At 40.8% G+C, this 24,577-nt stretch overlaps 1 protein-coding gene across 9 annotated transcripts; it reads left to right on the top strand.

The window, feature by feature from the left end:
• The first annotated feature begins 333 nt into the window (after positions 1-333).
• Positions 334-23,887, top strand: lrrfip2 (leucine rich repeat (in FLII) interacting protein 2). 9 transcript variants are annotated; one of them, XM_026189326.2, is made up of 27 exons: positions 334-534; positions 1,701-1,846; positions 11,333-11,419; positions 11,840-11,899; positions 12,491-12,550; positions 12,699-12,737; positions 12,939-13,007; positions 14,011-14,058; positions 14,171-14,239; positions 14,438-14,521; positions 14,980-15,036; positions 15,407-15,460; positions 15,586-15,642; positions 16,005-16,076; positions 16,295-16,408; positions 16,846-16,887; positions 18,358-18,489; positions 18,881-18,952; positions 19,763-19,933; positions 20,020-20,112; positions 20,490-20,582; positions 21,257-21,358; positions 22,137-22,269; positions 22,397-22,567; positions 22,655-22,734; positions 22,840-22,944; positions 23,033-23,887. In XM_026189326.2, exons 2-27 carry the CDS (start codon positions 1,739-1,741, stop codon positions 23,141-23,143), a joined length of 2,283 nt encoding a protein of 760 aa, XP_026045111.1. In that variant the 5' UTR covers positions 334-534; positions 1,701-1,738; the 3' UTR covers positions 23,144-23,887. The 9 variants fall into 9 exon arrangements, with proteins under 9 accessions (XP_026045111.1, XP_026045113.1, XP_026045112.1 ...); XM_026189328.2 differs by lacking the exon at positions 12,939-13,007; XM_026189327.2 differs by lacking the exon at positions 15,407-15,460.
• The last annotated feature ends 690 nt before the right edge of the window (positions 23,888-24,577 follow it).

Raw genomic sequence — 24,577 nt, 5'->3', positions numbered from 1 at the left:
TTTTCAACTACATTAAATTTATACTGTACTTAAATATGGGCTAAAAGATACAAGCTTTACAGATATCATATCATTTGTGAGCAAGCTTAACAAAGTCTGCTCATCAAAGCAAGAAACTGTCCAATACAAAGGGATATTTATATAGTAATAACAATACAAGAGGGTTGATTTATTTCTCGTTTAAAGAAAGAAATGTTTCTATCGCCTAAAATTATTATATGGTAATACAAAAACTAGAAGGTCTGCATCAGTTTGAAAAAAAGTTAAGATTCTGATTATTCTTGCGGGACGTGAACGCAGCATCACACCCTAATTTTTTCCAACATCCGGGTCCTTTGGAACCAACCAGTGTGTGTGGAAACTGGGTAAGGAGGGCAGTGAGGAGCGGTGGAAAGGCGGACTGATGACAGCTGTCACTGCGGACAAAAACACTAACAATCTCTGAAGAGAACCCGAATGGCTCACCCCTGAAACTCCAGGAGACAAGGGATAACACCTCGACAGTATCGCGGGTTATTTAAAGGTGTCGCGAAGGTGAGGTATTGTTTTTGGGGGGCTGGGAAATATGACTGGAGGATCAGTGCCAATTTGCCCTGTCTGTCTCTGGAGAGTCGAGGTTAGCCCCACTAGCTATCCAAGCTAACTACCCAGCTAAACAAGTGAACTAGCTTTAGGTAGGTCTTCGGGACTGGGGGGTGGGGGTCATTGCCGGGGGATGGACACGTCTAAATAGTTCTCGTTTTCTAGAGCGTTAGCTGGGCTGAAAGCTCAATGAGAACCTAATAAGGGAACTTTTCAAATATGAATTCGGGAACGACGAAATGCTAGTTAGCACTCCCAGTTAGCTCAGCAAAGAGCTAGCTAACAGTAGTTAACGCTGGTAGCTAACGCTAAGGAGCAACACATTGCCTCACTTCATTGCATTACTTTTGTTCTAACCCAGCTGAGGCCGTTATTTTGCTTATATGACAGGGGGTAATTCCAGCTTTATTAGTGGGTGGTAACTTAACCCAGCTGATTAATGATGGGTGGCTAATCACCCTATTCTTTGTCAAGGATCAGTATTCGTTAAGTTGCCTGCAGCGTCTGTGATTAGTGCGTTTGACTCTTGGACCTACGCGGTTTAGCTCATCAAACGTCTGCATGGAGTGCTCATGTCTCACTTGGATCCTCTGACTCAGCCGGATCCTAAACTAGGCGTTTTCCCCCCCGTGTCTGTACCAGCCATCCACAGTGGGCTTTTGTCTAGTGATAATGTTAACTCTAATATTACTCTTATGTCTATCAACGCATGTGGAATACCCATTACATCAACTTAAAATGCAAGCGTAATCAGTGGACAGGTATTGTTTGTAGATTTATTTTTTTTAATTAATTGTGTTATTCATTCTGTACACTTTATCATGCTGCGTTTTGGGTTGGTATCTCTGGCTGGTTTAAGCTACCAGAGCTCCTTCTATATGCATGTCACATTAAAGCTGGTTCATGTCAGTCACAAGTGTTTATCCAAAGCCCTTGTGGGTGCCATACAAGGGTCTGTTTTTGCAGGAGTGAAAATAAGAGATATGAAGTGTCTGAGTTGGGAGTGCAGAACGCATACACCGTGAAACACAGCCAAAAGGCATATGTCTAATTATTCTATCATTTGACTTTGTTTACTGACTTGTTGAAATTATTTTTATCTGCTTTTGTTCCTCCAGGAATTAACACACGTTTCCATCTCCTGGGCTTACGCAGTATGAGTTCCAGTACTAACATGGGGACACAAGGCACTGGTAGAAAGCGTGCTCCTCTAAAAGATCGGTTCTCAGCAGAGGATGAAGCGCTGAGTAGCATTGCTCGTGAGGTAAGGTCATTCATCACCTACATTAATTTTGAAGCTTACTGCAATGAACCTGGGATGCTTTCTCCATAAAAGGTTCCCCTTATGCAATCTGAATCAATGCAAATCAGATTTTTATTCAGCTCAAATGTTCTTGTTTATCCTCGTTGAGATAATGGGGGCTTCAAGTATAGACAGAAGACTGATTTGTCAATTTAAGGGTGGCTAACCCGGGCAACAGAACCATCACTTTTTAAAACTACCAGTTGTAGTACCAAGTAGTTTCTTAAGAGCATTGTCAGTACTCATATGCTTGCCTAAGCAGCATTATGGTTTGTGAGAGCCCTTTTAAACTGAACATGGCGATTAAATCTTTTGCCTAAGCTTTATAATGTAAATGCATGTGTCTACTTACTTTTTGTAACCCTTATTCTATCATTGCAATTACTTAAACCAAAGAAAAAACTCAGGTCATCGTAATGATTTTTCATCAATGTGAAACATTTCAAGAAGACAGAAGTATTTTTTTTTACTTACATTTGTGTGAATTCAAACAAAAAGAATTAAAAATGTTAATTATCTTTTGGCCTGAGAGATTGTGGAAAGTATTTACCAATAGCTTTTACACCATTTGAAATTGAGCTAACAATTTTAGAGCCCAGGTTTGGAGTAACCTGGCTGACCTTACTGATGTTCCAGTGTTGTTTTTTGAAAAACTGGTTGAAAGTTGAGACCAAAGGCTACTCAGCAGAACTTGTATGCAATCTATCAGGTTTCAGACTAGGTTAGCTATCAGTTTAGTTTAACAGCACATTGAATTAGAGAGGTGTACGAAGACTGCAGGGCGACTGATGTTAATTTGAAGTGTGGTGCTCAAAGTTGCATTATCAAAAACCTTCATATCTATATTTAGATATTGATGTTTGTGTTTTTCTAGTTAAGTTGTGAAGCAAGTGAAGACGGCTGTTTTGGAGTCCACAGAGGTTGACTTCACTTGTAGTGTTTTTGTTCACGAAGGAAAAACGCAGGCAAAGAAAAAAGCTGCCTGGCTTGTAACAACATGCCCTGGGATTATTCCATTTTGTTCCACTACAAGCCTTTCATTCCTTCACTTTTCTCCACAATATTGTGGATAACAGCAGAAAAAGCAAATATTGTTTTTGGTTCTTGTTGTATTGTTTTAAATAGTTTTTAAAGGGATCTTTAAATTCATATTTGCATGTAATAGTGATTCTGCAGGTTTTTTTTCCTGTAAAATTTAGGCTAAATCAGATAATTTCTTGCCTTTAAAAGCTTAAACCTAACGATAAATATCAGCCTTTAGTTGATGTTTATATTGACCTTTAAGAGCGAAGTCTTTGATGATCGAAAGCGGTGCAGTTCCTCATTCTTGAACTCTAAGCACAAGGCTCCATTTGCTCTCTTTATAGTTACACAGGCTCATCATAGAAACATGAGTCATCCAACCCTCCCAGTCAGGTCCTAAGTCTCATTCTCTTTGTGCTGCTAACCAGAGATTAGACTGTTTAGGGAGTTCAAGGGGTCAGTGTCTAACTTGTTTCACGTCACCACCTGCCCAGATTCTTAAACCTCTGCAGCTCCTACCTTGTGGTCAGGAGAGCCAAAAGTCGACCAGTCTAAAGTCTTGGCACAGTCCCCGACTGAGAGTGACTGTGAATTTGAGCCTGCACCATCACCAGACTAGTTTTGAGGCCCCTTACATTACTGGGCACTCAATCTTTGGAATACTGGCAGCTTACAAATCAAGCAGGGGACAAGTATTAGAATTAGATTATCACCTCATAGGTGTTGTCCCTCAGATAGGGATCTAAGGAGTCAACTATTTGAACAAAGCCATGCATGTCTTTTTTGATGTAGAGAGAGGAGTGTCTGTGCACAAACTATAGTTCATAGTCCATTTGATTTCATTTGTGATATCACCAAGTCGCTGTTGCAATGGAAAGTGTACAACTTTCCTTATATGGTTAGGAGTGTTAAGAGTTCAAAGAACAAAGCACCTATTACAGTCTGTGTTCATAAGCGTTTGGATGGCTGCTGGGATACAATCACTACCACTCCTATCCCCATTAAAACCTGTTTTTAACAATTATTATTTGGATTTCTAAAAGTAAGACATAGAGGAGTTAGCATTTTCAAGGACTGGTTGAGTATAATTCAAAGAGAGCTGAGACCTGGTGGTTTGCTATTTACAGGACTAGTATAGAGGACATACTAATCAGCTATCATAATTATTTCCACTGGAGTTAAAACAAGCTCAAACAGACCTCCCTTGTAAATGTGGCATTGAGTCTCCTATGGAGCGCACAAACACAACATAACAATCTTGTTTAGCAGATTGTTGCATAAATAAAGGTCAATTTAAAAAGCTCGATATTGACTGTTTCATTTCAGATTGCGATAATGTACAGTATGTTATCTAAATATTAATATTACATAAATTTCAGCATCTACTGCTGAATTTATTATGAAGAATTGTAGGTGATTAAAAAGTTATTGGTCAGTTTCTCACAGCCCGGCATTTTCCAGTTATTACGGACTGAAAGATTTTTGTTTGTTTTTTTATTTTGCAGAGAATTGGGGTTTAATTACAGTAACCTTGAATACAGATTCCTCATTCCACATACTTATTTTTAATTTTACAATAACTTTGACATTTACATTAACTTCTTGTACAGTGTGTGTTTTGCTTCAGGTTTTACAGTGGCATTTTATAGATCGTGTACCGATTAATCTGCTCTTTTTTTTTCTTTCTTTCTTTTTTTAACAAGTTTCACATTTTCAGAGAGCTCAGATGTCTTGAAGTGTTTTCTCAACACTATTCCCAACACTCAAGTCACTTTACTTTGACATAAACCAGAGGAAAAGGAGCCTTCTGTTACATTTCTTATTACTTGAATTTTGGTGAATATCCCCATATGGTGGATTAATCTTATTGCCTCAAGTGTAGGAGGAGTGTTTAATGGCGAACTTCTACTGCTCGGGTTACCTTCTCAGGCCCATGATGTGGCAGTCAGAGAGCAAGGCTGGATGGGCCAGTCTATAGATAGGACAGACAGAGAAGCTCAGCTGTGCTGCTGTGCAGAGCAGGTCATACTGTCAGACAGATCAACAGGTGCAGAGCACACGGCCAGCCATCTCATTTGCTTTCTCATTTGGTCTCTCTTACACACTTGCAACTTTACTTCCTTTTTCACCTTGTACAGATCACAGTGCAGGATATTAAGTTTACCGTAGGTCAAACGTCTGTTCTGGCAAAAACATGGCTACCACATATATCCCCAAATAAAACTGAACATCCAAACCACAACTTATTTTTCATAAGCGACTTGCTCAAAATATTGGAGTTGCTATTATATGTTCATGAAGTTGGTAAATTATTATTAATCAAAATTAACTCTTGATACTGTGGTGTTAGACTGTCTACTTGCTGTCTACTCATTGCTCCCTCTACATCGCTATGAGTCTTTGTACAGGCTGCAGGAGTGACAGAAACCAGGCAATAACAGGGCTTAATTTGGAGTTGAGGTTAATATTTAGCCAATGATGTTGTCATTTTAAACAGTGAAAGTGAAAGTCTGCACCGACTAACAGGTACTTATCTTTGCTAATTAGTATGGTTGTGCCAATTGTGAAGGTCTGGCCTGATAACAATGTTGAAAATAAAAAACTGTCTGCTCTTGCTGTTGCTAATTTAGTTTATTTATTGTTTTTTTTGTGTGTGTGTTTAGGGGTGTGTGTTTTGGTTTGTTTGGGGTTTCTTTTCTCTCTCTCTTTTCCCTTTTCCATTTGTGTGGGGGTAACAAAGAACTCTGTATTTATCACTCTCTCTTTGAACACTGGTGTGAAACGGAAGATAGAAACATCAGCCTCTTCCATTGGTAAATGTCATCTTATTTGCAGATGTCAGTCAGTGGTGCATCTTTCCTAATGAGCAAAGAGAAAGGAGGACTAATGGGTAGAGCAGGGCGATATGACCAAAAATATTTATCATGATATACATTTGGAAATTTGCGATAACGATATGACTGACTATATAATTGACACTAGACAACATGCTTTACAACTCCCCAACTTTATTAGTGCAAAAAACCCCATCAATGTATTTTCACTTAAACAAGCAGCTGTTTTTTATGTGCATTAAAGTTATATAAAGACGTAACAGTGCAAATGCAAATTCCTTGCTGACAGTTTAACCAAAAGGCATTTCCAGTGGAAACTGGCCGACATATCCTCAGCATAACCATGTATAATATCCACAAAACTTAAAAAGAGGTTATATACACACACACAATACGGTAATATTATGTTGAAGCACAGTACGTATCACTCCGCGAGGCGCCTACCTAATATAGCCGTAATCCATCAAGCGGTGCGGGTTCGTAGCTTAGCAAAGTTGTACTAAAACATTTGACAGATTTTCGAGCGCCGTGTACGACATAAAATCGTTTCGAGGTCAGTAAACACAACCAGAATTCATACATAAGGCCCACGGGATTATAAGGGGCACTGTCGATTTTCAGAAAAATCAAAGGATTGAGTTTAAGTGTGCCGTATTTTCCAAACAACACGGCCCGCTAGCATGCTCTACTAAAAATAGTGCTTTGTTGTGTATCTGACGGACGAAAGCTAAACCAGTTCCACACCACTGAAGTTGCAGCATTTTTACAAATCAATTCTGGTTCATCCGTTTCATTCAACGATCCACTTTCGCTCTTCTCATTCTGCGTCGCCGCCGTGTGCATATGTAAACAAAGGCACTGCGCATGCGCGTTTTACCCATATTCTATCTAGAGATGGCACGATACCACTTTTTTATGACCGATACCGATATCATAAATTTGGATATCTGCCGATACCGATATGAATCCGATATAGTGTGTTTTAATCAACAAAACTGGTTTTTTTTTAAATATCTTGCTGCATTTTGTATAAGTTCATACTCAAGTTTAAAACAACAACTACACTAAAGATATTCTGTTATACCTGTATGCAAAAAAAAATATTTCATAGTTCAGCAATACTGATCAATCTAATAAACTTAAACCTACACCATCCTCCCTATTCTGGTATTTTAAAGAGTACTTAGCGTAAATATTAAGCAACCTAACTAATAGGGTTCCAACTCCCAGCAACAACAAAAATAAATAAATAAAAAATAGGGACCCACCCCTCACGCTCCACCTCATGATGCTTAATCGACGTAATCAACCTTAATTTGATGCAGTGTGAAAAAAAAAATGCACAGAAATCAATTATTTTTCAATATATTAAAATATTAAATAAATTCAACATCTTTCTTCAACAGAATTGCAGACTGCACAGATGGTACCTTCCCAAAGGAAAAAGTACTATAGCTTACTAGGGTGTATATATATACAGTGGGGCAAAAAAGTATTTAGTCAGCCACCGATTGTGCAAGTTCCCCCACTTAAAATGATGACAGAGGTCAGTAATTTGCACCAGAGGTACACTTCAACTGTGAGAGACAGAATGTGAAAAAAAAATCCATGAATTCACATGGTAGGATTTGTAAAGAATTTATTCGTAAATCAGGGTGGAAAATAAGTATTTGGTCACCTCAAACATGGAAAATCTCTGGCTCTCACAGACCTGTAACGTCTTCTGTAAGAAGCTTTTCTGTCCCCCACTCGTTACCTGTATGAATGGCACCTGTTTGAACTCATCATCTGTATAAAAGACACCTGTCCACAGCCTCAAACAGTCAGACCCCAAACTCCGCCATGGCCAAGACCAAAGAGCTTTCGAAGGACACCAGGAAAAGTATTGTAGACCTGCACCAGACTGGGAAGAGTGAATCTACAATAGGCAAGCAGCTTGGTGTGAAAAAACCAACTGTGGGAGCAATCATCAGAAAATGGAAGACATACAAGACCACTGATAATCTCCCTCGATCTGGGGCTCCACGCAAGATCTCATCCCGTGGGGTCAAAATGATCATGAGAACGGTGAGCAAAGATCCCAGAACCACACGGGGGGACCTGGTGAATGACCTGCAGAGAGCTGGGACCAAAGTAACAAAGGTCACCATCAGTAACACACTACAACGGCAGGGAATCAAATCCCGCAGTGCCAGACGTGTTCCGCTGCTGAAGCCAGTGCATGTCCAGGCCCGTCTGAAGTTTGCCAGAGAGCACATGGATGATACAGCAGAGGATTGGGAGAATGTCATGTGGTCAGATGAAACCAAAGTAGAACTTTTTGGTATAAACTCAACTCGTCGTGTTTGGAGGAACAAGAATACTGAGTTGCATCCCAAGAACACCATACCTACTGTGAAGCATGGGGGTGGAAACATCATGCTATGGGGCTGTTTTTCTGCCAAGGGGACAGGACGACTGATCCGTGTTAAGGACAGAATGAATGGGGCCATGTATCGTGAGATTTTGAGCCAAAACCTCCTTCCATCAGTGAGAACTTTGAAGATGAAACGAGGCTGGGTCTTCCAACACGACAATGATCCAAAACACACCGCCCAGGCAACAAAGGAGTGGCTCCGTAAGAAGCATTTGAAAGTCCTGGAGTGGCCTAGCCAGTCTCCAGACCTCAACCCCATAGAAAATCTGTGGCGGGAGTTGAAAGTCCGTGTTGCTCGGCGACAGCCCCAAAACATCACTGCTCTCGAGAAGATCTGTATGGAGGAATGGGCCAAAATACCAGCTACTGTGTGTGCAAACCTGGTAAAGACCTATAGTAAACGTTTGACCTCTGTTATTGCCAACAAAGGTTATGTTACAAAGTATTGAGTTGTATTTTTGTTATTGACCAAATACTTATTTTCCACCCTGATTTACGAATAAATTCTTTACAAATCCTACCATGTGGATTCATGGATTTTTCTTTCACATTCTGTCTCTCACAGTTGAAGTGTACCTCTGGTGCAAATTACTGACCTCTGTCATCATTTTAGGTGGGGGAACTTGCACAATCGGTGGCTGACTAAATACTTTTTTGCCCCACTGTATATATTAGACTTAATAGTTACTATATACAGTAATGGACTTCTATTCATTTTACATCAAATTAAAACTTTGGGTGTCAGATAATTATTTATTAAAAGCTAGACATTTTAAATGAGAATAAGAAAGAAAAGTATGTCTTTGTGCCCCCTTTTCCCTGTTCATGCCCTATCGGCCCCCCTGGCTAAACTTTGCTAGATCCGCCCCTGCACAGTTACCAGCCGTCAGCTACGTAGAAAAAGATCCTCGAGTAGAAAGTAATATTAAATAAATTCTAACAACAGCTTATCAAGCTTAAACATGCTGCTGTTGTTCAGCCGCTGGTTTCCTCTTTCTGGTGCAAAGTGGGCCAAAAACAAACAAGAGAGACGGACTCGCGACAGAAAAGCCGATCAGCTGATCATTAAGCAGTTTCATGATTGAAGTAGCAGCAAGAAGAGGCACTCGCTCCATATATCGTTTGTTAAGCTTAACGCAGGAATGCTGTACAAACATTCAGAGATGGACTTACACACTTGCTTTACTTCTCTCGGGGATAACTTTGTCGGAGATGAAATGCCGGGTTGCTAGCGAAGCTCCAAATGCTATCCAGACCACCGACAGGTCCAGCATCCCACAGCCGCTCTATCACGTGATGCCTACTGCTCCGATGTGCTAACGTTCTGAGGCGAGTTACGGCGTGTTGCAAGTTTTGTGAGGTGCTTTCGTGATATTTAATGGATCGGATTACATTTTTTATTTTTCTCCGATATCCGATCCAGTAATTTAGGTCAGTATCGGACCGATACCGATACGTAATATCGGATCGGTCCATCTCTAATTCTATCACGATATTTCATTTTCCTATCGTTGCCCAAAATTACACCGGTATTACCGTGAACGGTATGATATAGCCCAGCCCTACTAATGGGTTTGTTTTTGTTGGAACTTAACTAATTTTGCCAGCCTGAGTGTGAGTTGAGTCACTTCTGTGACCAAATAATTTTTCACAGTGGCACTCTGGTTTTCAGTCACAGAGCAGTGAACTGCTTGCAGTGTTGATCCCTAATGTCTTTTAAGAAGAGAACACTGGCAGGCTTTAGTTGGAAATGCAGCAAGGACAAGATCAGAGTTTGGTTAATGTATTTTAGCTGATACTAATCTATTAAAACATGTCTGGATATGAACATCTCTAGCTTGTATTTGTTGTTAGGATTAAATGATAATTCATCTGCTAAACAAGATTGTTAAATTGTGTTTGTGCGCTTCAGGCTATTATTGAAACGGGAATAGCGTATGTCCACAGGCGTTCGATTCTGGCAGTGGAGATAAGAAATTGCTGGAATGCTGACAGTGTTTGTCTGCAGTGAGATACTGTACACACTACCCCCAGTATTTATGGACTGCCTTTTAGCTAGAGATAAAGAGCTTATAGTTTCACGAACAAGTTTGCCATTCTCTGTTTGTGGCATGTTTAGTTTCAGAGCATGTTTGGTATGCCGTATTCAGTACCCAATGAAAGGCTAGGCTACATAGTCACCTGTGTCTAATCGGAGCTGTGAAGGGGTTGCTCACATTAGCCTCCATGCTCTGTAAAATTATCTCCTGTTTATAATCTGACTCACTACAACAAATTGTGCAATAAAAGAGGAGTTTTGGTATTCAGGTTAGCTTTTATTTATAGCTGTTTTGTGCTTCAGGGTCACTTGGATATTGTGAAATTGTTTTCAGGCTGACTCATGTTGTTTTTTTGTTTGTTTTTTTTCTATTTGCTCTGCTTCTCAGTTTATTTGTGCGCTATCGGCATCTCCCCTTGTGAGGGCTTTAAATTAGCCCTCCTGAAGCTAATGGTTAGCACATGTTGGTGGGGATGAGGCATCTCAAGCACTCAACGGGAGCTGTGGCACAGAGGAAGCTGGTCCACAATGTAATATGGACTCTGCAAAGTTTCCATACCGTAAAAAGACAGACGTTTTAGCACCTGTAGCAATATTTGAGTTTAGAAACAACAACAACAAAATCAGCGAATATTAATGTTATTTTTGTCGAGGCAAAACAAAAAAGTTCAATAGAGAAATCTTTGATATTGCTTAAGAATAAGGTATTTACAGAGCAGATCATTTTACAGTTACATTGAGTGGTCTCTACTGTGTGATTAAAGCAGTGTTTGTGAAATAAAAACAAATCTCTTTATTATAATTTTCTTTTTTAAATAAGCACTAATTTGTCTTTATCATCCTGGTAGATCCATAAACTAGGTCGTTTTTGGTGATTTGTTATTGTTGATGTGTTGTTAAAACTAAGCAGGGCTTCATCTTATGTGACAGCACGACCTTCAAGCGAGTGTGAAGAAATGAAATCAACCCACGTCTGCCAGATGCCTTCTCTTTTACAGGAAACTGTTCAATATCCAAACATACTCATGTAAATTCTACAGTGTGATTATTTTTATTGCAGCGCTCTGCTGTCTCTTTTATACCTTTTATAAGTTTCCATTTGAGATTGACAGGTGTGTTCATGTTGTGTGTTACAGGCGGAGGCGAGGCTGGCAGCAAAGAGGGCGGCTCGGGCAGAGGCAAGAGACATTCGAATGAGGGAACTTGAACGGCAACAGAAAGAGGTAAGTGGACCTGATAGGCAAAGATACTCTGACCGTAATTCAGGCCATCAGGTACTCTGATTTACTGCTGTGTCTGTTAGCACAAATGTTTTGTAATTTTACTATGGGATTTGGTCTTGTTTTCTTTCTGCTAATCACATTTTAATGTTTTGTCGCTACCTCCTGTTTGCAAAGTGCTCATCTGCATCCACAGCAGACGATCTACAAGCTGTTGGCTTTATAGCATAAAAGAAAGTCTACAGTGACAGTTCACATACAGAAATATACCCATGGAAAGAAAAAAATGAAAGTGCTGCATGTCCACAAATCAACAAAAAAATCTTCTATTCCTGGTTTAAATGTCACCCAGTTTTTCCGTTTCAGCAGTTTTGAATGAAATATGATTGTATGTTTTTCCTGGCATTTCCTCCCTCTGCCCAGCTTTCTTACCGCTCATCCAGCAGTAGCAGCAGAAAATGGGGTCAGATCCACCAGTGGATGGTAGGCCAGTGAGGCAGTGTTGTTGCTTCCATTTCCACTAACACAGCCTGTTGTGTGGGACTGAGTCCCAGTCAACCCTGACAATTTAGCTACACTTGACTTGCTGACTACTATGTACCTCACTGTGGAAATATGCCTCAACAGTGTATTTGCTTTGGAGACACCATAATCTGTGACTGTGTATTTGGAGAGCAGGCTTTGGCCTTTGACTTTATTTAGAGTGGGTGAGTCTGTATGTAAGGAGGCGGTTTGGACCGTTAGCTGTACTCCTCCAGCTACTTAAGAAATGATAGTGTCTTAAATGTTTATGAACTACTTCTGCATGAAATTAATCTGTGTTGGTGTGTTGATGCAGAAAATAGGTTTTCACTGTGTGCTGTTTAATGAGACAAAGGTTTGTAATATATTAGCATGTCTAGTTTATCATTAATCCTGCCGTTTTGCTTGAAAAGGCTAACATTTGCAAATGTTTATGACACCCATTTGGTGATAAACACGCAGAGGTTTTTTTGAATGGCTCGGGCTTTGCACAGCAACCAAGTGTTCCAGTGATCTCTCTGCTTTCACTCCAACTTTCCTTCCTGAATCTAGGCTGACGCAGAAAAAGCCAGAGCCTCTAGTAGTAGTAGATCCAGCAGCCGTCATCAGCGGGTCTGTATCTCCCCTACATACTTCCTCTTTGTCTCCCTCTATTTCCTTTTCTTATTTCCCCTTTAGGCATACAGTTAATCTCTCATCACTCATGTGTGTCTCTCTCTATCTGCTTTTCTACTGTGACTCCATATTTCCACATTAACAGGGGCTGGATGATGATGTCACGTCAGTCCGCAGCTACAGGGTGCGTACATAATACACCCCTGCCAGGTTTATTAAGACTGCACACTAATGTGTGAAAGCCGTTGCTCTTGTGTGGAAACCAGTTGTTATATATATTAAGATTTGGCTGAACTGTGTTTTATTTTGACAGTATTGACTGTTGCTTTAGTTTTCTCTGAGAAATTCCCTGCTTATCTTTTTTTTTAATGTTTTTTATTCTAAGTCGTCGTCATCAGGAATACGTGACTTGGGGTCTAAGAGTCAATCCAGTTCCCGTAGAAAAGATGCCTTGGTTTGTTCTCTGTGCATATGTGTGAGAGTAGTTTGAAGGCTAAATAGTAGATTCACCTAACCTTATTTTTGCAAGCAGATCTAACTCCTAGATGGCAACTGTTTTAGAGTAGTTACCTTTTTTGTTGAAGTTTCTCATCTACTAATCTTGAAATGCCTTTTCAGTGCAGTTTGCACCATGATATTTTCTGAATGCCTGGCTTTATGATTCTGATTCATTCATAAGAAAACTTGGTGTGACATTTTTCAGCTTTTAAATTCTTTTTTTTCTTTGTGCTGGAAATGCATGCACATTGACACTGGTTCTTAGATATCATAATGGTATATTTCTACCCACTAGTATATGCTCATAGTACTGTATTGTTTGCCCTGCTTGTGGTCTTGGCTGTGAAATAAAAGTGATACAGTGCTTTCCTGGGGTGTTGTAGGTAATATAAGGGCAATATAATGTCATGTTACGGTTATACGTAATTTTAGTAGTTTTCCTAGATTGTTGACAGGCACCCTGATGGCCTCATAATATATCACACATAAGTGAAGTTTTGCAGATAGATAGATATCTATATCTATCTAGAGAGAGGATTTTGTCATAAATACAAACGATGCAATGCTTTTAAAAGGTGTTATAGGCACATAAATGTCCATTGTTAGGCGGTTGCCAGGTGATATAATGACAACATCATATCTGAAATGGATAAAGAACCTTGTGGGGCCTGAGTGGCAGTGTGCGTGTCAAGTTTGGTTGCTCAGTTTCTGGTCGTACAGCATGAGTTGGCAGACAAAGAAACAAAGTCACAGATTCTAAACTGTGTAAGAATAGCAGGGTGTACAGTTCAGCATTACCAAAAGCTTTTTCAAAACACAGTTATGTGTCTAGTACACCAAACATATGCATGCATTTGTAGAAGTTGACCTAACAGCATCCCAGATGTTTTTTTTTTCGTTTGGTTGTTTCTGTTGTTTAATCTTTATCCGATCATAATTCTGTGGTCTCTCCTCCTCAGTCTGATGGCATCTCTACTAGCTCTGCGCTCAAGAGTTCACGCTCCACTGTATGAAACTTAGGTGTTTGCCATTCTTTATAACTTTCTTTTTCTTGAAGTTCCTGTTTCCCATTACAGCTGCATTTTCTTTCTCTTTGCATTGTTTTTCTGTGTTGAACAGAGTTCTGTGTACAATGATCTGCATAGCCATAAGAAGGCTTCATCCCGGCCCTCAAAGAAAGACCTTCTGGTCAGTGTTGTTGTCTTGGCTGTGATCTCAAGCATGGAGATGGTGTAGAGTCATTGTGGTGGCTTGCAGTGGTATTTTCTTGGCAGCTGACTTTACCCTTTACTTGTCATCACTGTGTGAAGTGGCGCATAGATCAAGAAGTGTTAATAAAACACACACCAGAGGATGAAATTTCTGTTGGTGGTTATATCCTTGCAGACTGGGCTGTACCACGATCAGAGGAACTACACCAGCCTAACAAAGACCAAACCACCACCTCTTCTCTCCACCTCTACCTATCGGGTTGGTCCTTTGCTGTGCAACTTTTAGTTGACAGACACTCACTGAAAATGGAGCCAGCTGAAGCTGACTATTCCTGTCTGCATGGTGTCGTTTAGTGGAGTTTTTATGTGTTACATATTTGTTAGATATTTGTAATAAGGGGCATTGTTTGTGTGTCATAATAATCAGGGTAGAGAGAAACATACCAGTTGGCGCATAGTGTTGCTCAGAACTTTATACCCACACTTCTTAAAATCATTTGAATTCATGTAAATTACTATGACCAGGGTGTTATTTAAATGGACATGTCATGTCTTATCACACTTTGAGCTCAAAGTCCTAAATGTGTTAGGTTCAGCAAAACATTCGTCCTGTTTCCACTCGCTGCTTCTCTTTATTCTCTCACCGCCTCACTTTTCCACAATGGTCTGCCTCTGTCCTCTAAGGTGACCTTTCCCTGCTCCTTTCCTCTCCAACAGGCCACCACTTCCTCACCCTGCACCACTGGCACAGGGCTGTCTCGCAGCTACAGCACGGTCAGTTTTTGTTCTCTAAGTGGCCAGCATCTCTGCACGCTTCTAGTTGCCTTCAGAGGCAGACCTCCCCCCTCTGTCACAGCCACGTACATGAGATTGGATGCCCAGTGTGGCTGGGTCTGCTTATATTTAGCTCCTGGACTCTGCGCACTTATCTGTGGGCAGATTTTTGTGCTTCGGTTAGATAAGACAGAAGTCTGTGTGAAGCCAAGGCTTCTGATGTGGAGCACTGAAACCAAGCTGAAGTTGGAAAACCAAGTATTTGTTTATTGCATGGCTAAAAGAGAGTCTGTTTAGCTAGTGCGTCATAGATTTATGTGTGCTCTCGTGTTTTGCTGAGTCCTACGTTGTCTCCCACGTGTACCCTCAGGCCTCTATTTGCGACGACGCTGGCCTTTACGGCTCAGGCTACAGTTCAAGAGCTGTAAGTCTTCTGTTTGTCGAACCACGTTATTTTTGCATTGTCATCCCACAGCAGTTTATTGTTATGCCATTAGTGTGATGTCTGGCTCCATGCTGATCCTGTCCTCCTCCTCATCCCATCCACAGCCCTCTGAATACAGCTGGTACTCCTCTGGAGCCAGCTCCACTCGTAGCAGCCCTGTGGTGAGCACCTTAAAACCACCGCCAGTCTGCATGAGAGCACCCAAAAACCTACTGCTAACAGCCTCCTCCTCACCTCCTCTCACCGTTTCAGGAAAGCATTTTTGACAGACTTTGTGTGACAAGTGTGTGAACAGTTCTGTGCAGGCTGAGAAGTTGTAGCAAGGTTTAACTTGGGTCCAGCTGATGCATCTGAGATAATTATCCTAAATGCATAAAATTGAATTAGGTTTCTTACTGCTGCTTTAAAGTAAATCAATTCTATTTAAGACCAAGACTTGGAATTCTGTCAGTTGCTGTTTGCTGTATAAAAGTACAGTGATTCCTCATTTTGTGACGTTTGTCTGTGTGCGTATTTGTGTCAGTCTTCCTCAGATGATGACACTGTCAGCAGTGTGTCCCAGGAACGCGGTAGCAGAGGCAGGAGGGACAGTGGGGTGAGCTGTAGTAATGGGGTAGTTGATGTGGCAGTAAACTTAAGCGCTTTTGCTTTTTTAATTGTATTGTACTGGGCATCAATAATGTAATACTCATGTGTACTTATCCTGTCTCGTGTTTTACTCAGTGGCCCTCTCTTATCCTGTCTCTGCCTCTTTCTTCTCTCTCTCTCTCTCCCTCTCTCTCTCTCTCTTCATCCTGCGCCTGTTGTAAGTAGTCTTCTGACCTCTTGGACATTAGTGAATCGGCCGCTGATTATTTCAGCCGCTCCAACCGAAGAGGCAGTATTGTGTCTGACCTTGATGATTTGAGTATTCCAGATTTGGATGCTGTAAGTGACTGAACAAAGTTCCAGACGGTGTGCTTGGGAATGGAGTCTAACACAAATTACTTACAAATAAAAATGACAGAAGTGGCTTGCGCACGATTAAAAATTATATTTGGTATTTAAAACTCATTCATATTTTTTTGTTTTGTTTGTTTTTGTGTGGAAATTAATCTGTTATTGATAGTAGGGTGCTGTGGGCCACTGCAGTGGTTGTGATTGCAGCATGGACTGCTGGGTATCTAATGTATTGGTGTCTTGATCAGCTGTCAGCTCTGTAGTTTTTGTGAACATGCAGCACTTTTACCCAACTCATATTAACTTGTAAACTGCTTTTACAGATGAGGAAACGGCTTCAAGCTTGACCATACAGGTTGTATGTTCCTAATTTATTGCATGAATATGAACTAAACTGATGGGGTTTTTTCTTGCTTGCTTTGCAGCTGGATGAAAAATGTGACAAGCAGTATTCAGATTATAGTAGAGTAAGTGCCATTACTTTTTTTTTTTTTTTTTTTTTCTTAAGCAAAGAATTAAATGATCTCCAATGATGGTGTTTTGGGGATACTGTGCAAAATAATTTTTAAGCTAGTTAACACTGACCTATGAATCATTCAGGTATTTAAAAAAAAAAAAAACACACATAATAACCAGTATCATTTCTACACATAACAGACGTCTTGCCAGCAGCCTGAAGTAAAAACAAATCATTTGTTCCCTTTTTCTTAGTTGAAACTATGAAAAATGCCCTAATTTAAAAGTTTGACAGGCAGAAAATGGAACAAGTGAAGAAGACAGACCCTTAGAGGTCGTTAAGAAATAGGGCATAGACCTGACACAGGACCTGAAAGACCCATCTGACGTACTGTTCACTAAAGCCTCAGAAATGGTCTCAGCAGAAGTGTGGCTGTCAAGAAGCTGTTGTTTAGTAAGGGGAACGGGGAGAAAAGCCTGAGGTGTGCCAGGTTACAAGAACCGAACCGAAAATCAGTGGCAACATGTTTTATGGAGTAATGAATCCAAATTTGATTAGTTCAAAACATCACCAAAATAAGTACGGGTACAACAGTCATCCTTAATTGTTTGGTTTCAATTTCAATTTTGCTACGTTTTGATAAATTGCTACACCTATTTACATATTTTGCTACACCTATAGAGATTTGAGGGATCGCACAAGACTTCTGTACATCCTGTTTGAGTCATGCAGAGGTTGCTATAACAGATGTCTTCAAAGGACAGTTTTGGACAGTCTTGGGGATAAGAGGTCGGAATATTGTTGCTTTTCAGACATGTAGCGCACACCAGAAGATGATCTCCATCGGATCATTTCTCACTGTTAGAGAGGCTTTTGTTTGGTTTAGGCAAGGGTGCATCCTGGGTAGAGCCAGGATGCGTGTCACCCTCACTGTGTTATTATCATGTTATCTCACATCAACGCGAGGCAGGGTTAGCGAGTGTTTCATTTCAGATCGCACATACAGCTTCACCAGGTAGCGCTAAGAAAGGGTGTGTGTGTGTGTGTGTGTGTGTGTGTGTGTGTGTGTGTGTGTGTGTGTGTGTGTGTGTGTGTGTGTGTGTGTAAACAACTATAGTACAATTATACAAAGGAATGTGGAGAGCAGAATGACACCAGACACATTTCTGTTTCTGGTTGCAACTATTGCACTCCTCATCACAAAGTTAATTAAAAAAAATTAAATGTAATGTCTGAGTCATCAATAAATCAAATTCCACTGGGAATTAATTTTCTGTATTACATGCAAGCACAAAAAAATGGGAATAAAAGTAACCTAGTGTATACAAACAGCCGTTTGGGAGTCTGAGCTGGTTTCTCTTTCAGGTGGATTTGAATAGAACAGGATTACTCAAGAGCCATGTAGTATCAGATGATTGCTTTGCTGTGCTGTGCGGCGTTTGTTTTTCTCACTGGGGTTTGGGGTACTTTATGTCCTCAGCCATCCTCCCGGTGTGCCACCCCAGGCCTCTCGGCAGCCACCCTGGCATCACTGGGTGGTACCTCATCACGTCGAGGTAGCACAGACACCAGCAGCGCCTACGACCCCGACACCAGTCTGAGTGAACTTAGGGTAAGAAGTTCAAATACACACAGTGTCACTTTTCTATAATAATTAGTGAATAACTGATTAGAAGTTAGCACACAAAATTCCAATTTGATTTTGGATGTTTGATTATTGTGTTTTTGAGCCTTTTATGTAAACACATATTCCTTCTGGAGCGTTGCCTCTGCTGCCCTCCTGCTGTTCTTTGTGTCTGCTTTAACCAGTTTTCTGTGTGTGTGCATGGGAGGACTGGATGGGACATGTGCCCATGACACTGTCTGTCTCTAAGTGGGCATCTGTATGTCAGCTGGACTGTTTGACATGGCAGCACGGGTGCTTTGTTGTCTCTCCCTTTTATACTCCCCAACCTCTCTGATGCCCCAGTTCACCCCAACCATTCCCTCCATCTGCTCTACAGGATATCTATGAACTAAAGGACCAGATTCAGGATGTAGAAGGGCGGTACATGCAAGGGCTTAAAGAGCTGAAGGTAGAGGGGCTTGAGCTCACAGCATGTCTTCTCTTGTCCTCTGGGAGCAGCATGACTTCACTAACTCACACTGCCTCCCCACTCACACCCCTTGAAGTCTGTCCTGTAGCTCCTAACACCACAGCTGTTTCTTTGCCTGCTACCAGTCAGAATTGCGCAATGACTCTTTATTCCTGCATGGTCTTCTCCCTCTTCCTGTTTTGATCTTAAATGAAGACACTCCCTCAGTTAGTGCTGGTTTTTAATGTCTTAAGAAGAAGAGTAAAAGCTCCACCTGCTGACAGATCAGTCGTTCTTTCAAATTATTTCTTCCACCCAGGCTTTCTTTGGCACAGGGTTCAATGGCCCTCTGGCTCACTGACTTTCACCGCAACTTCCTGTCCTCTAAGGAAGGAAACTGTATGTTTTTATTGATAAGAGTAGTTTACTAACAATCTTATGTTCTTGATAGTTGGATACAACTGGTGCACTTTTAACTGGTTTTCTGCTTTCTGGTGCACTCATAGTTTTTTTTTCTGCCTTATTTCACTGCTGAAAGTGGTTGAAGGCATTTTTATTATTGTATGATCATTTTCACCATTTGTGCATTACATAGTCCCAAATTACATATTCAGTATTTTTAATAGCAGTTTTGTATTTTAAATATCTTTTTATTAATCTGAAACTTAAACATGTGTAGCATGTTTGGCCATTTCATGTTTGATGTGTTACAAAAGCTGTTCTTATACCAGAGAACGCACCTGTTGCATGTAGGTGGAGTGTGAAATAATTAATTTTTTTACGTATTAACATGTTGCAAACCTTTATCAGGAGTCACTCACAGAGGTAGAGGAGAAGTACAAGAAAGCCATGGTATCGAATGCACAGCTGGACAACGACAAAGCCAACCTCATCTATCAAGTGGACACACTCAAGGATGTCATAGAGGAGATGGAGGAGCAAATGTCAGAGATGAAGAGGGAGCTGGAAGAAAAGTCGAAGGTGATAAATCTCCCGTGTGGTAACCTGTAACGTCCCAAACTCTTTACAGAAGAGTTGTGGCTAAAATGTTCTGTCTGTGCTTTCAGGATCTAGAAAGACAAAAACACACATGTACAGTTCTCCAGCATAAACAAGAAGAACTGAAAGAGGGAATCCGCCAGAGAGATGAGCTTATAGAGGTATTGTTGAACCTTAAACTTTTTTTTTCAGCCTAGTGTTGATGTGTCTGTACTGGCTGCGGAAGATGTTCGGAAACTACTGCGCTAGCTTGATAAGGACTGATTGGCACTGGCCTGCCTCTAGATCCTCTACCATAGATCCTGTCTATTGCTCTGACAGTTCTTCTCATTCCATATATCCTATCAATCATTCATTTCTATATCTATTCCTATTCCAGCTATATCTGCTCTAATTAGTGTCTTTTCACACTGTTTCACCAGTGTCTGTCTTTTTGTCTCTATACATGTGCATTTTCACTTCTTTGTTCCATTCAGTTTTTCTTGTTTTGTTCCTGTCCTGTGTTGTGTCCTCTTGTTGCTGCTCAACACCACTCCAGGAGAGCCAGAAAATGCAGACTAAGTTAGATGCCCTCACCAGAGAGGTGTTTGACCTGCAGGAAACGATAAACTGGAAGGACAAAAAGATTGCGGTAGGAGGTCCCATGCCTTTGCTCTGACAGAACATGAGAGGCAATCGATGGCTGTGGGGTTTTTTGTCCCCCTCTCCGCTCCAGCTCTTTTGCCTCTCATGCTGTCTCTGCATGATGGAGACCCTTAGGCATTAGCACATAACAGAACCCATTCACATACGGTTTGGATTTTTGCATGTCAAAATAACAGATTTCAGTTTGATTGTGTGGCCTCAGCTAACAATAACAGTGTACTGGCACGGCGTTAAAGCCTGCTGTGGTCAACATTTCTGGAAGGATGGTCATGTGAACTCTAAGAGACATTAAGTCCATAAATTGCAGCATGAGATGCATGTTCCATCTGTGAATCGGTCAATTTGTTAATGTAGTCAGCATCGTGTTAATGTAAAGTTGTTGTTTTTTTGTGAGAATCAGAAGCAGTGCCCTTTCAACCCCCTGTGCTCTACCTTTCCTTTTAATCTTTCCCTTTAACCCTCAAAGCTCGTCACCTTGTCCTTCTCTGCTCGTGTGCTGTTTGTTATTACGTCCCTCTTCTTTGTTCGATATGCACAGTGCATGTTTGTGCATGGTACCTGTCTTGTTCCAGCATGTGTGGCATTGCATGTCTATCCAAAGTCTATCCAACTTCTCTGCCTCTTCTCCTCTCTCTTGTCTTCTCTCATCCATGTGGCCAGGCCCTAGAGAGGCAGAAAGAGTACTTTGATTGCATTAGGAATGAAAGAGATGAGCTCAGAGATGAGCTCGCTGACATCAAGGGGAAATCCAAAGCAGGAGAGGTAGGTCAACCGAATGACAAAAAAAAAATAAAGGTTACAGGAAAGAGCTGCTGGCCAAAAGATTTTTGTTGTTTGTTTTTTTTGTTCTTCTTGGAACTAAGCCTGCTGTTTTGTTGTTATACTTTTTACTTCCACCGCTTTGTTTTTCTTTCCGCTTTCTTTGCTGTTTCACTTATTTTAATTAGTTGTTTTTTTGTTTTTTCCCCTGCTTCCTACTTGTGCATAACTTTTGGTAACTGCTGAATTTGTTCTTGACCCTGACTACATTTCATTAAATAAAATTCCTAATGTATGCAAACATTATCACTGTAGTACTTGGATCTCAAAAACAGTCAATAACAGCAATGTGAGTTCAGATGATGAGAATGCACACTGCTAGGACGTGTTGTTGTAACAGTTCAATAGATTTAACTAGAGTCATGTTTCTTTACCCACTGCCAGATGGGGTGACGTTATCTGATATCAAATTTTGCAATAATATTAAAGTGTTTTGCAAAACCTGTCAGAACACAAGCAGAACATTGTTTGAAGCCATCATTATTCTCATCAAGCAGTTGTTGTTTCAGTCCAGTTTGTGCTTTCAGGCTTGGATTAGTGCAGCCTGTGCAGTGTCAGGGTGTAAAACATTGGAATGAATGTCTTGATCCACACGTTTAAACCTCTAAAATCATTAACTGTTACATCCTGGAACCACAGCACTCACTGTGCGGGATGGTATCCTATAAAAAAAAGTATAATAGAACAAGGCTTCAGCTAGCTTTTTTTTCCTTAACTACAGAAACATGGGCTGGTCATCATCCCAGATGGTACACCAAACGGAGATGTCAACCACGAGTCTCCGTCCTCAGGGATCACTTTGGTCTCCCAGGAGGCCGCCCAGGTGCTGGAGTCTGCAGGAGAGGGTCCACTGGGTGAGTTGGACCACCTGTTGCCTATATAGTGGGAATGTTTACAGCAAGTTAGGCATTTCATTAATTTTTCCTTGGAAAAGACTAAAGTTTTCAGCTTGATTAAATGTACTCTTCTTGTGTTTTGTAGATGTCAGGCTACGGAAGTTGGCAGAGGAGAAGGACGAACTTTTGGCTCAGATTAGGAAACTGAAGAATCAGCTGGAGGAGGAGAAACAGAAACACTCAAAGGTGGACAGTTCGTACACAGATGGGGAGAGGATGGAAAACGGTACAGACCTGCACCTTATTGAAATGCAGAGTAAGTTGACCTCGCTACCCGACTTACACGACAGCTAAACCGCAACCACCCCTTTTTCTTTTAACGTTGAAACTCTGCTCTCTGTAGGAGATGCCAACAGACAGATTAGTGAATACAAATTCAAGCTTTCAAAAGCAGAACAGGAAATGGGTACAATGGAACAAAATGTAAGTGAAATGTTTTGCAGAAACCTCAGTAAAAAAGTTGGTATTGTGGCTAAAATGGGAAACTAATCCGTTCCGGGTTTTGTTTTTGTTTTTTTTCTCCCCCAGATTAACAGACTTGAAGGGCAAGTCTCCCGGTACAAGGCAGCGGCAGATAACGCAGAGAAAATCGAGGACGAACTTAAAGCAGAAAAACGTAAAATTCAAAGAGAGGTAACAACACCTAAATCAGATTTAGCCCAGAGCACAAACCTGATGTGGCAGAATGTTGACTGTGTTATCTCCCTCTGCTCCCCCACAGCTGCGCACAGCTTTAGATAAGGTAGAGGAGATGGAGATGACCAACAACCACCTAGTAAAGCGCCTTGAGAAAATGAAGGCCAACAGGAATGCCCTTCTGTCACAGCAATGAGGCAAGGCAGCGTCACCACAGAAGCCCTTAAATCCGCACCTCAGACCTCTGACTGCCATATTGCGACTGGAGCACATTTCCATTTTCAGCTGTAACACTTTGAGATTTGTAGCTAACCAAAAACACTTAAAACCTGTAGCACAGGCAAATGAACTGAACTGTTTTCTTTGTTTTTCTGAATCAAGAGACATTGGTTTTGTGTGGGAATGAACTCAGAAATACGACTAATAAAACTACACGAGTTGCTGGGAGATACATCTGAGGACATTTCTCCACTCACTACTTAAAATTTCAGAGCTTTATACTACATCATGTTATCCATGAGATTTATTTCCCTCTGACTGGGTGCTTGACTGTACTTTTTGTTTTTTGATGTGCTTTTTTTTTTTTTGTTTTTTTTTTGTTTGTTTTTTTTTGTTCCATAAGTTGCATGAATGAGTATAATGATGCTTTTTAAACAATTCAACCCTGATGGCTGCTCCAGCCCCGCACCTTCCTGACTTCCTCTCACACAGTGAAGTGCCTTTTCACACCAGGAGATTGGGGGTCTGCACCGCTTAATAAAACAATAATTGTTTTAACAGGTACATGTATTTAAAAAGGAATAAAAATAAATAAATAAAGGTGCAGTTATTATTTGAATATATATATATATATATAAAACCAACTGTGTCTGTTGCGGTTTCTTTGAAATTTTTCAAATATTTAAAAGATTTCTTGAAAATAAATGTGTCATTTACAGAAGTGTGGATTCCATTTTATTTTATTTTTTTATGTAGGACAATCGACCTACATTATTTCTGCATAGATCTTAAGGCACTTTAAATGTTAGGTACAATAGTTCTACTGGGAACTGTTGTACTACTGGGGATCTACTGGGATCTTCCCACACAACCATCATAGGGTTTACAGAGGGGGGTCCAAATCTCTGGGTGAAAATCCCTTGCTGATGCCAGTGGTCAGAGAACTGTCAGACTGCTTAAAGCTGCTAGGACAATAACAATAACCCAACCACTCCTCACAACCAAGTTGTGCAGAAGAGCATTTTCTTCTGCAACAATATGTTGAACCTTAAAGCAGATGGGTTACAGCAGCAGAAGACCACACTGGATGCCACTCATTTCACCTAAGAACAGGAAACTGAGACTAAAAAGAAAAATGCCCCCTGGGCTGATTTCTGCTGCAGGATCATTGTGTGATGCTGTCACATCAGCATGTATCGAAAACTCTGCTGAATGTTTCCAGCACTTTTGAATCTGTGCCATGGAGAATTAATACAGTGCTGAAGGCAAAGGGGTGTCTAGCAAGGTGCACCTACTTAAGTTCTGTCTCTTGAACCTAAACTAAAAGCTGGTTTGACAGGAGAGGGGTCTGATGGCTGATGATGTGCCACTTTTGGATACTCTTAGAACAAGAAGTAAGCTGTCACTCTGA

The sequence above is a fragment of the Astatotilapia calliptera genome, chromosome 13 (genome assembly GCF_964374335.1).
Source record: "Astatotilapia calliptera chromosome 13, fAstCal68.1, whole genome shotgun sequence".
Classification (NCBI taxonomy): Eukaryota; Metazoa; Chordata; class Actinopteri; order Cichliformes; family Cichlidae; genus Astatotilapia; species Astatotilapia calliptera.
Note: the sequence above shows the minus strand (reverse complement) of the source record. Positions and strands in the feature narration are given on the sequence as shown.

Bases quoted from the DNA above. Each gene is read 5' to 3' on its own strand.
- lrrfip2 (XM_026189326.2), top strand. From the start codon at position 1,739: ATGAGTTCCAGTACTAACATGGGGACACAAGGCACTGGTAGAAAGCGT. The intron at 14,240-14,437 runs GTCAGTGTTGTT...ATATCCTTGCAG, and splicing joins CCTCAAAGAAAGACCTTCTG to ACTGGGCTGTACCACGATCA. The intron at 15,643-16,004 runs GTGAGCACCTTA...TATTTGTGTCAG, and splicing joins CCACTCGTAGCAGCCCTGTG to TCTTCCTCAGATGATGACAC.